The 13,080-nt window shown below is 41.3% G+C and overlaps 1 protein-coding gene across 38 annotated transcripts in view; it reads right to left on the bottom strand.

The window, feature by feature from the left end:
- MADD (MAP kinase activating death domain) overlaps positions 1-13,080 on the bottom strand; it is a 140,168-nt gene that overhangs the window by 79,699 nt on the left and 47,389 nt on the right. For 26 of the 38 annotated variants that reach the window (XM_056526483.1, XM_056526501.1, XM_056526495.1 and 23 more), the window contains exons 8-9: positions 2,475-2,531; positions 959-1,131 (exon numbers count right to left, since the gene is read on the bottom strand). In XM_056526483.1, coding sequence (XP_056382458.1) covers positions 959-1,131; positions 2,475-2,531 — 230 coding nt within the window. The remainder of the gene's footprint in view (positions 1-958; positions 1,132-2,474; positions 2,532-13,080) is intronic. The other 12 variants (XM_056526492.1, XM_056526513.1, XM_056526520.1 and 9 more) reach the window with 1 other exon arrangement.

Genomic DNA, 13,080 nt, shown 5'->3' with positions numbered 1-13,080 from the left:
TGGGGTATTTCTAATATGAAGACCTTTCAAATCCACTTCAAACCTGAACTGGTCCATGAAAAATTGTGAGTTTGGAAATTTTGTGAAAAATTGGAAAATTGCTGCTGAACTTTGAAGCCCTCTGGTGACTTCCAAAAGTAAAAACACGTAAATTTTACGATGCAAACATAAAATAGACATATTGTATATGTGAATAAAAAAAAAATTATTTGGAATATCCATTTTCCTTACAAGCAGAGAGCTTCAAAGTTAAAAAAATGCAAAATTTTCAAATTTTTCATAAAATTTTGGGATTTTTCACCAAGAAAGGATGCAAGATACCACAAAATTTTACCACTATGTTAAAGTAGAATATGTCACGAAAAAACAATCTCGGAATCAGAATGATAACTAAAAGCATTCCAGAGTTATTAATGTTTAAAGTGACAGTGGTCAGAATTGCAAAAAATGGCCGGGTCCTGAGGTGTAAAATGGCTGGGTCCTTAAGGGGTTAAAACCTGCCTCCTGGATCAACCACACATGGCCTGTCACTACTGGATATCTGTCCATGGTTCATCCAATCTTGGTTGTTCCTGAACCATCGTATCAAGAATGTACCAAGAGTGGCTGTTTCAGAAATATTGGCACCATACCTTCATGCCCAAAAAAACCTGCCAGCAGTCAAAGACACCAAATTTACCCATGACTGGCAAATGTTGCCTTCTGCTGTGCGGTGTTGAGCTATTGGTCATCTGATGTCAGGTACCAACTGTTCTAATGCGGAGATTGTTAAGTGTATTATTCAATCTATCCTAAATTATAATTATACCTCTAAACATTAGACTGTGGTCTCCTGTAATGGCTGATATACCAGATTACACATATAAGAAGACTATATGTGTAATAGAACAACGTTTTCCAATGAAGAGGCCTCGCTTCTGTTCAAGCAATGTTTGAAAAATAGTAAAGAGAGTCTTACCGTGTTGCCACATCCACAGAATCCACATCATTTCCATAAATAAGGGGGTTGAATTCTGTAGAGGGTGTACCCTGGGCATCATTGTGAGGCCGGAGCATGGCTGCCTCTGACCCCTCATGAAATCTGTCCAAGTTTAGGATGGGCTGTGTGTTGAGACTCATACTGGCCAGAGCCTGCATTAAGAAACATAGTTAGTCATTTTATACATGTATTACAACCTCCTGTAGAGAAGCATGCTCACTTCTTGTATTCCAATATAAATGTATTCTGAGAAAACCCACAGCTCCTACATACACGGGACAAAATGTTCTCTACTGCAGCAAAGAATTCTCTCCCAAAGTGGACATATGTTATTGCTTAAAAGGGGTACTCCTCCCCTAGACATCTTATCCCCTATCCAAAGGATAGGGGATAAGATGTCTGATCGTGGGGGTCCCGCCGCTGGGGACCCCCAGGATCACGGCTGCGGCACCCCTCTGTCATTACTGCACAGAGCTAACTCGCTCTGTGCGTAATGACGGGCAATACAGGGGCTGGAGCATCTTGACGTCATGGCCCCGCCCCTCGTGACGTCCCGGTCCACACCCTCAATACAAGTCTATGGGAGGGGGCGTGGCAGCTGTCACGCCCCCTCCCATAGACTTGCATTAAGGGGGCAGGCCGTGACGTCACAGGGGCGGAGCCATGACATCACAATTCTCCAGCCCCTGTATCACCCGTCATCACACACGGAGCGAGTTTGCTCTGTGCAGTAGTGATAGCGGGGTGCCGCAGCTGAGATCACGGGGGTCCCCAGCGGCGAGACCCCCGCGATCAGACATCTTATCCCTTATCCTTTGGATAGGGGATAAGATGTCTAGGGGCGGAGTACCCCTTAAGGATATAAGGGATGTAAAACACAGATCAGATAAACACGGATAGGTCTCTGATTTATGATCAGCACAGCCATAAACGAGAGAAAGAGAGTGGTCAAAGTCTTGTGAAGATTCCATGGCTCTTTTAGTTCACTGACAAAGTAGACTGGTTGCTAGTGACACATTGCAGACAATCACATTGAAAAGAATCAATAGCAACCAGACTGTCAAGCATAGGTGATCTAATTGGCTAAAAATTGGATTTGGCATTGTGCTAAGGAAAGGCTACAAGATGGCAGCCAAGCCATGACTTATTTGTTTATTAGTAAGAAAAATATCTAGCCAATACATTGCCTTTGAAGAGTTTCTTCATGATTATAAAAATATGGCCACTTCCTTTACGAAACTGCACACACTTGTCCATGTGCCATGTCTGGTACTACAGCTCAGATCCAAAGAAGTGAATGGGGCTGAGCTAAAAACACCCGAGGACAAGTGCAACACCGTTTCTAAAGGGAAGCACCCATTAATACCCTCTTAATGCCATTTTCTGCACCATGAGCATAAAGTTATGATAAAGATTTAACGCTGCAGTAGATAGGACATATATATTTATGTATTTAAATTAAAAAAGGACTGAAAATAGAAAGAACTGCAAGAACCTTGTTATCTGAGGCGAGAAGGCGCTGCTGCGTGATCACGGACATGCTGTGCAGACACTGAGAGGACGTCACATGACAATATCAGCGGCCAATCAGAGACAAGACGGACACATGATTACAAAGAGACAGATGGAAGGAAGAAAATTAAGAGTCACTGAGCACAGATGAGAAAATGACCGCAAAACAGAGAAGAGTAGTTTTCATTTTTATTTTTTCAAAGGGAGGAAAAAATAAATTTTAGCAACAATAAAATGTGAGAAGAAAAAAACACCATAAAGAAAAAGCTTAATTTGCACCTATCCTTTATTTTTCCCTAAATAGATCCAAAGTTCTTCATTTTATAATAAATCTTTATAAAAGGTCCAGAGTTCCAAATTTCCACTTCCCTTCACACAGCCAAAAGAGTTAAAGGAGCTGTCCACCAGTACAAATATTAGTCTTACCCCCTGGGACTTCTACTAATAAAGGGGCCCTGTATGACTGAAGCAGTGGTAGAAAATTCATGTAGTTGACCCCCACAATCCTAAACATTAGGGGATTGAAGCAAAAATATCACATCACATACCCAACCGTTTAACAGTCTTTTCCAGGAAATACCCATTGAAAGCTTTCCCACAGGGTGCCAACACTTTGTTCCTTATGTACAGCTGAGGCACCCGGATGTAAACATTGTGGCGCTATCTGTGCAATCTATGAATATACATTGTTTAAATCTGGGCACTGCGGCTGTGCAGAACAGCTGATCAGAAGTGGTGCTGGATGTTGGCACCTCACCGATCAGCTTTTGATGGCCTACCATTATTTTATTATACCTTTCTGTTGACCTTAACAGATTTATTTCTCCTCTCTCATCAGGGTTTAAGAACTTAAGTTTATTTTTCACTTTGTAATTTACATAATGAGTCTTCCCAGCTGAATAATATGGCATACCCTTATATAAGTGACCTGCCACTTGGACACATTACTTCAGCCACTGAGGAAGGGGTTAGAACATATTTGACCATACCTTGAAATGCATTTGGCTTTTTATTCATTGATATCTGGACTATCATAAGGACTTTTATAGAGCACTATTTATATGAGTTGCAAAGGATGGACTATTGAATACAATATTTATATTACTGTATGTGGTCACTAATCACTATTCAAAGACTTTTTCTCAGGACTAGAACTGGATCATATTGAAGCAAGTTTACATCATTGCTTTCTATTAAATGCCTTGAGATACCAACCAATTTCCATGCATATTCTGCAATATCAGTCAACTGTAGAATCACTCCGCAGCATCAGCTGACTGCTGATCAGCTGAGCGGTGACGCCATCCGCACCGGGGCTCATCTGATGCTGACCACACACAGTGCCGAGAAACGCCATTGCTGACTCGAGCAACATCAACGGAGCCCCTGGTGATTGTATGTGCACCTGAATCTGGTGATCGGTACAGTGTGCCAACTATACTCATCTGCACTCGAATCTGCACCCAAATCTGGCGAGCGGTACATTGTACCAACTATATCTGTCCTGGTGAACTTTTTCCCATATAATCTTGCTTTCAGTGAGTGTGCGCCCCCAGTGCCTGCACCATACAAGGCGCATTTTGCCTTACCAAGAACTGGTCATTCATCTGCCCACAGGCTACCTGTTATCAGGTTTTAGTATTCACGATTTCTTTAGTATTACAGGACTTTCTTATTTGAACATCCAGAATGGTTTACCACCTCAGGACATTTTATTGTTGTTTTCCTGCCGGTCCATTTATTTATTTAATTTTTTTTCAGGTTTATTTTCAGGTCCAATATCTATGGGTATTTTACTCACAACAAAATTTTTGTATATGTGGATTGTATATTGTATATATTGGATTGTATATTGTATATATTGTATATTTGTTTATATATCTGTGCATTTTATTTAACCCCTTAACGTAAATATAACTCCTGATGCTGAGGTATTCTGCGCACCAGGACGTACATTTGCGTCCTGTACATGACCGCGAGCATCGGAGCGGTGCTCGCGTCATGCACTGCATCTCCCGGCTGCTATCAGCAGCCAGGGACCCGCCGGCAATGGCCCACATCCGCTATCGCGCAGATGTCCGCCATTAACCCCTCAGATGCTGTGATTAACACAGATAACAGCATCTGCAGCAATGTGCACATTTAAATGGATGATCGGATCGCCCACAGCGCTGCTGCGGGTGATCCGATCATCAAAAACGGCGGACGGAGGTCCCCTCACCTGCCTCTGTCCGTCTCCTGGTCTCCTGGTTGAGATTGAGCAGACCAGAGCAGAAGATCACGATAACACTGATCAGTGCTATGCCCTATGCATAGCACTGAACAGTATTAGCAATCAAGTGATTACTATAGACAGTCCCCTATGGGGACATAAAAAGTGTAAAAAAACATTTTTTTAAAAGAAAGAAAAAAAATCCCATCCTTCAATAAAAATGTAAATGGTCCCTTTTTCCCCATTTTACCCCTAAAAAGCGTAAAATTTTTTTAAAAAAACATATTTGGTATTACCACGTGCGCAAATGTCCAACCTATCAAAACGTTAACGAACGACAAACTGCGTAAATGTAAAAAAAAAAAAATGTAAAATGTCCCAAAAAATTTTTGTCCCTTTTTTATAAAAAAAAATATAATAATTTATAAAAAGTGATTAAAAAGTTTCATATACGCAAATGTGGTATCCTTAAAATGTACAGATCACGGTGCAAAAAATTAGCACTCATACTGCCTATATAGGGATATATATTTATATTATATAGATAGATATACATACTACCATAAAAACGGAAACATTTCAAAGTTATAGGTGGTCAAAATAGGGCGATTTTCAACATACTGATTTTGTACAAAAAGTTACATTTTTTTTAAAGCGATGGAATACAGTCATGGCCGTAAATGTTGGAACCCCCGAAATTTTTCAAGAAAATCAAGTTTTTCTCACAGAAAAGGATTGCAGTAACACTTGTTTTGCTATACACACGTTTATTCCCTTTGTGTGTATTGGAACTAAACCAAAAAAGGGAGGAAAAAAGCAAATTGGACATAATGTCACATCAAACTCCAAAAACAGGCTGAACAAAATGATTGGCACCCTTAACTTAATATTTGGTTGCACACCCTTTGGAAAAAATTACTGAAATCAGTGGCTTCCTATAACCATCAATAAGCTTCTTACACCTCTCAGCCGGAATGTTGGACCACTCTTCCTTTGCAAACTGCTCCAGGTCTCTCTTATTGGAAGTCGCCTTTTCCCAACAGCAATTTTAAGATCTCTCCACAGGTGTTCAATGGGATTTAGATCTGGACTCATTGCTGCCACTTCAGAACTCTCCAGCGCTTTGTTGCCATCCATTTCTGGGTGCTTTTTGATGTATGTTTGGGGTCATTGTCCTGCTGGAAGACCCAAGATCTTGGACGCAAACCCAGCTTTCTGACACTGGGCTGTACACTGCGACCCAAAATGTGTTAGTAATCCTCAGATTTCATGATGCCTTGCACACATTCAAGGCACCCAGTGCCAGAGACTGCAAAACAACCCCATAACATCATTGAACCTCCACCATATTTCACTGTAGGTACTGTGTTATTTTCTTTGTAGGCCTCATTCCATTTTCAGTAAACAGTAGAATGATGGCCCAGATTTATCAAATTGTGTGAGAGAAAAAATAGCGTGATTTTCCCACAGCAACCAATCACAGCTCAGCTTTCACTTTACCAGAGCTTGTTAGCCGAGTTGTGATTAGTTGCTGTTGGAAAAAAAATCACTAAATTTCTTCTCTCACAGTTTGATAAATCTGGGCCGATGTGCTATACCAAAAAGCTCTATCTTGGTCTCATCTGTCCACAAGACATTTTCCCAGAAGGATTTTGGTAAAATGTAGTCTTGTTTTTTTATGTCTCTGTGTCAGCAGTGGGGTCCTCCTGGGTCTCCTGCCAAAGCATTTCATTTTATTTAAACATCGATGGATAGTTTGCGCTGACACTAATGCTCCCTGAGCCTGCAGGACAGCTTGAATATATTTGAAACTTGTTTGGGGCTGCTTATCCACCATCCGGACTCTGCTGCATTGAAACCTTTCATCAATTTTTCTTCCATCCATGCCCAGGGAGATTAGCTACAGTGCCATGGTTTGCAAACTTCTTGATAATGTTGCACACTGTGGACAAAGGCAAATCTAGATCTCTGGAGATGACTTGTAACCTTGAGATTGTTGATATTTTTCCACAATTTTGGTTCTCAAGTCCTCAGACAGATCTCTTCTTCTCTTTCTGTTGTCCATGCTTAGTGTGGCACACACAGACACACAATGCAAAGACTAAGTGAACTTCTCACCTTTTTAGCTGATTTCAGGTGTAATTTTTATATTGCCCACACCTGTTACTTGCCCCAGGTGAGTTTAAAAGAACATCACATGCTTGAAACAATCTTATTTTTCCACAATTTAGAAAGGGTGCCAATAATTTTGTAAAGCCCATTTTTGGATTTTGGTGTAACATTATGTCCAATTAGCTTTTTTTCCCTCGAATTTTTGGTTTAGTTCCAATACACACAAAGAGAAAAAACATGTGTATTGCAAAACATGTATTACTGCAATCCTTTTCTGTGAGAAATACTTCATTTTCTTGAAAAATTTCAGGGGTGCCAACATTTACGGCCATGACTGTAATAGAAAAGTATGTAAAGATGGGTATTATTTTAATCGTATTGACCCACAGAATAAAAAAAACAAGTCATGTTTACCGTAATGTGTACAGTGTGAAAATGAAACCATCCAAAATTAGCAAAATTGTGGTTTTCATTTAAATTTCCTCAATAAAAAAAAATTTTTTGGGGGGGGGGGGATCACCATACATTTTCTCGTAAAATGAGAGGTATCATTACAAAGTACAATTGGTCACGCAAAAATCAAGCCCTCATATGGGTCTGTGGATGTAAATATAAAGAAAGAGATATGGATTTTAGAAGGAGAGGAGGAAAAAAACGAAAACGCTAAAATAAAATTGGCCTGGTCCTTAACCCCTTAAAGACTCAGCCCATGTTGACCTTAAAGGGGTTCTCCACCATAAGGTGATTTTAGTGCGTACCTGGCAGGCAGTAATGGACATGCTTAGGAAGGATCTGCGCTTGTCTTGGGGCTAAATGGCTATGTCATGAGATTTCCTGCTTGACTTTTCTTTTTTTGACTACAAATCCCACAATTCCATTTTCCTCCCTCCCACACCTCAGCCACCCCACCCATTGAAACAAAAGACCTGTGGTTTTCAATCAGGGTGCCTACAGCTGTTGCATTAGTTGCAGTTGATCTCTCTCCCACCAAGCAATCCCTCCACCCATTGAAGCAGACAGGCTCCCTGTCATCAGCTGACTAGTGTGTCAGGTCTCGGCCGCATTGCAAGCTGGGTAAAATCCGAGACAGTAATTTTGTATGCTGTTAAAAATAAATAGAGAGTGAAAATAACAGAAGAAGAATTGTGAGAAAACCATCAGACACACACACACACACACACACACACACACAGGTACAGACACTATATTATGAACTACACTAACTTTACAGCCCCTGTAGCATAGTCAAATAAAAAAAAATTACTGGAATACCCCTCTAAGGACCCAGACAATTTTATTTTTGAGTTTTCCTCCTAGTCTTCTAAAATCCATGACTCTTTTATATTTCCATTCACAGACCCATATGAGGGCTTGTTTTTTGAGTAACCAGTTGCACTTTGTAATGGCATCACAAATTTTACCCTAAAATGTATGGTGAACCCCAAAAAATATTTTTTGGTGTAAGGAAATTTAAACGAAAATCATAATTTAGCAAATTTGGGGGAGGGGGGGTTGTCTTCACGCTGCACACTTTACTGTAAAAATTACATGTTTTCTCTATTCTCTGGGTCAGTTCGATTGAAATGATACCCATGGTTACATACATTTGTATTCTTGTACGGCTTTTAAAAATCTCAACTCTTTGTAAAAAAAAAAAAATAAAGAAAAAAAATCAGTACATTTAAAATTGCCCTATTTTTGACCACTTCTAACTTATCTTTGCGTATTCAGGGATGTGCGAGGGCTCATTTCTTGCGCCATGATCTGTAATTTGTTTTAGTACCACGCATATGTGACTTTTTGATGGCTTTATATTAAAAAAAATTAGCAGTTTGATGTGATAGAAAAGCATAATATATTATATTATATATATATATATATATATATATATATATATATTTTTATATTTTTTTTTACGTTTATGCCGTTTGCCGTTGGGGGTCATTAACATTATATTTTTATAGTTGGGACTAGAGATGAGCGAATTTACAGTAAATTCGATTCGTCACGAACTTCTCGGCTCGGCAGTTGATGACTTTTCCTGCATAAATTAGTTCAGCTTTCAGGTGCTATGGTGGGCTGGAAAAGGTGGATACAGTCCTAGGAAAGAGTCTCCTAGGACTGTATCCACCTTTTCCAGCCCACGGGAGCACCTGAAAGCTGAACTCTTTTATGCAGGATAAGTCATCAACTGCCGAGCCGAGAAGTTCGTGACAAATCGAATTTACTGTAAATTCGCTCATCTCTAGTTGGGACATTTACGCACACGACGATACCAAATATGTTTATTATTTTTTTACGCTTTTGTGTATTAATATGATTTAAAACTTTATTGGGGGAGGGGCTTTTACAAAAGAATTTTCACTTTTTATTTTAACATTTATTTTACACTTTTATAGTCCCCCGTTGGGGACTATTTATAGCAATCATTAGATTGCTAATACTGTTCAGTGCTATGGATAGGGCATAGCACTGATCAGTATTATCAGCTATCTTCTGCTCTGGTCTGCTGTAAGGCAGATCAGTGCAGAAGACCCTGGGAGACGGACAGAGGCAGGTGAGGGGACCTCCGTCCGCCACCTTGGCTGATCTGATCCCTGCGGCAATGCCGCGGGCGATTAGATCAGCCATTTTAAGTGCCGCATTGCAGCAGATGCCGTGATCTGTATTGATCACGGCATCTGAGGGATTAATGGCAAACATCAGCGCGATCGCCGCCGGGAATAAAGAAAGCGCAGCTCCTGCACTTGTGTCCCATTTACAACACATGTCCTTAAGGGGTTAAGGTCAAAACGGGCTTGGTCCTTAGAAGGGTACTCCAGTGGAAAACTTTTTATTTATTTATTTTTTTAAATGAACTGATGCCAGAAAGTTAAACAGATTTGTAAATTACCTCTATTAAAAAATCTTTACCCTTCCAGTACTTATTAGCAGCTGTATGCTACAGAGGAAATTCTTTTCGAATTTCTTTTTAGTCTTGTCAACAGTGCTCTCTGCTGACACCTCTGTGTGTGTCAGGAACTGTCCAGAGCAGCATAGGTTTGCTATGGGGATTTATCCTGCTCTGGACAGTTCCTGATATGTGCATAAGTTGTCAGCAGAGAGCACTGTGGACAACACGAAAAAAGAAATTCAAAAAGACTAGAATTTCCTCTGCAGCATAAAGTTGCTAATAAGTACTGGAAGGGTAAAGATTTTTTAATAGAAGTAATTTACAAATCTGTTTAACTTTCTGGCACCAGTTCATTTAAAAAAAAAAAAAAATTCCACCGGAGTACCCCTTTAAGGGGTTAATCACATGGGCCTTGTGACTAGTTATATATATTTGTACATTGACCAGTTTTTTTAAATAAATGCCTCATATCACATTTAGGGCTGGGCGGTATACCGGTTCATACAGAATACCAAATTTTTTGGGCTGCATGATATGAATTTTCCCCCCTACCGCAATAACGGTTGGGCCCCTCCCCGTCGGGAATTAATTATTAGCCCAGCGCAGCGCTGTCCCCACATCGGGGAACTAATCCTATGTTACCCGCCAGCACTGTTCTGCCCCCCCCAATTAATGATCAGCCCAGCGGGGTACTACTCACATATGTCAAGCACTGCCCTCCTCCTCTTTGTTGCGGGCCGACACCGGCGCTGGAACTCTATACTGTACGCCAGTGGTCTCCAACCTGCGGACCTCCAGATGTTGCAAAACTACAACTCCCAGCATGCCCGGACAACCAACGGCTGTCCGGGCATGCTGGGAGTTGTACTTTTGCAACAGCTGGAGGTCCGCAGGTTTGAGACCACTGCTGTACGCTGTATGCCTATGCCCGGGCTGCAAAAGATAAAGAAAATTAACTGTAAATCACCTACGTCAGCTACACGCTGGGGACAGGAATGTCGGACAGCCGTCAGCCTATCACCGGCCAGAGCGATGTCCCACCCCGGCCAGTGATAGGCTTAGCCCACTGTCATGTGAGAAGCTCTGGCCGGCTTCTTACATGACAGTGGGCTCAGCCTATCACTGGCCGGGGCGGGACATCGCTGCGGCCGGTGATAGGCTGACGGCTGTCCGACGTTCCCGTCCCCAGTGTGAGGCCGACATAGGTAAGTTAAAATGTATTTTCTGTATATCTTGCAGCCCGGGCATCGGTATTCAGCGTACAGCAGTGGTCTCAAACCTGCGGACCTCCAGCTGTTGCAAAACTACAACTCCCAGCATGCCCGGACAGCCGTTGGCTGTCCGGGCATGCTGGGAGTTGTAGTTTTGCAACAACTGGAGGTCCGCAGGTTTGAGACCACTGGCGTACAGTGAGTTCCATCGCCAGCGGCCCCCAACAGAGAGGAGGAGGGCAGTGCTTGAAGGTGACATCTGTGAGTAGTACCCCGCTGGGCTGATCATTAATTGGGGGGAGCAGAACAGTGCTGGCGGGTCACATGATTTTGGGGGGGGGGGGGAGCCGAACACTGCGCGGGTCACATGATTGGTTGGGGGGGGGTAGGGGTTTGAAAATTCCGTTATATACCGTGGAACCGCCGTAAGTTAAAAAAATACTGTGATACACATATTTGGTCATACCGCCCAGCCCTAATCACATTCTACCAAGACCATTTCAGTCTGGGTGATGTATTTGAGGACTGGGATCCTATTTTGTTCTATCAGTGAATAAGCCAATATAGGGTTTTCCCTGTAAACTCCCTTTAGCCCTGCAGAGTCGTCCCAGCCACCAGCTGCGCAGTAGAACAGCAGCACAGCTCCATTCAAGTGAATGAGGTTGGTATTATTTCCCTGCATTAAATTCGGAAATGCAGCCACATTGGTGGTTTCAGAGATCAAACCCCCCTGATCATAAAATGATATCCTAGCAATATGCCATCACTTAAGATGGTAATATCCTTTTTAGTACGGTAGGGGATTTGGAACTCTGTATCAAAACAATGGCCAACCTTTATATAAAAGATATACGGTAATACACAAAGGCTCTGTGAACATTTTGGACCTATATAGAAAAAGGAAAAAAAAAGATAGATACAATTTAACTGTAAGCTTCAACTTATATGAAAGACAAGCTTAATATGCACAAAGCAGCTCTGTAGTACTTGGAGTTGTCTATAGTCATAGTAAATGCACAAATATTGATAAGAGAACCCCAAATAGAAGGAAAAAGGGCAACTAAATCACATGAAAAAGCAAACAAAAAATATAAAGGGAGGAGGAAGGAAAGAGCAGTCATTTAAATACATATATAATGAAAAATACATAAAACAGCAAAAGTAGAGAATAAAAAAAAGAATAGGACAGGCGTAGAATTAAACATTTTATGTGCAATGTAACACCATTCTGGTTTTTCCAAATAAGATTCCGGTAGAGAAGATTCTAGGTTATGCAAAACTCTTAACTGATCAAGGCGTTATAGAAGCATTACTAACTTCAGGGATCCATAAGGAGTTTTAAGATGCATATAAATCCTAACCTCAACAACTTTAGGTGAAGCGCAGTTAAAAGGAGTACTCCGGGATAGAAAAATGTATCCCCTATGCTAAGGATAGGGGATAAGGGCCTGACCATTGGGACCCTCTGTGATTTCCCGCGGCACCCAGCTCTCCTAAATAAAACGTGTCGACCACCACACAGAGTGCTGCTGACACACCTCTTCCATGCACTTCTATGGGAGAGCTGGAGATTACTGAGTGCAGAGCTTTTTTTTGTTCACTCAAAACAAGTATTCCTGCAGTGTCACCTGTTTCATCGACAGCTCAGCTGTATTCATACATTTCCTTACTACAGCTGGGTAATGTAACCAACACTTAGGCTACCAGAAAATGACACGTAATGCCAGCCTGCCATATGGGGCTTGCTTCCGGTCTACAAAATCCCCCACAGCTCTCAGACCTTATCTCTTTCCACCTAACGCTTTCTTGGTCCTTTGCATGTCTCCCATGCACAGAGTGCTGTTGAAGAGACCATCAGTGATATATTAGGTAAACCCACACGATGATCAGTTGTAGCGTTAAGGGTCCTTTAAGACATGCAGACTGCTGCCCAACAGAAGCCTCAATCTAATGGTTAGGCGCTAATGAACCCCTTAATGACCTAGCCAATTTACATTTTTGGGTTTTAGTTTTCTTCACCTTTCCTTTTAAGACATAACTCTTATAACGTAATTAAAAAATTTTGGAATGTCTACATTTTTTTTTTATTTTTTCTTTATGTTTTTAAACAAAGCAATTTACGATAAGACTAAGGGCTCGTTCACACAGCCGCCTGCTCCCG

The sequence above is a fragment of the Hyla sarda genome, chromosome 6 (genome assembly GCF_029499605.1).
Source record: "Hyla sarda isolate aHylSar1 chromosome 6, aHylSar1.hap1, whole genome shotgun sequence".
Taxonomy (NCBI): Eukaryota; Metazoa; Chordata; class Amphibia; order Anura; family Hylidae; genus Hyla; species Hyla sarda.
The sequence above is the reverse complement of the archived record's forward strand: the minus strand, read 5'-3'. Positions and strand labels throughout refer to the sequence as shown.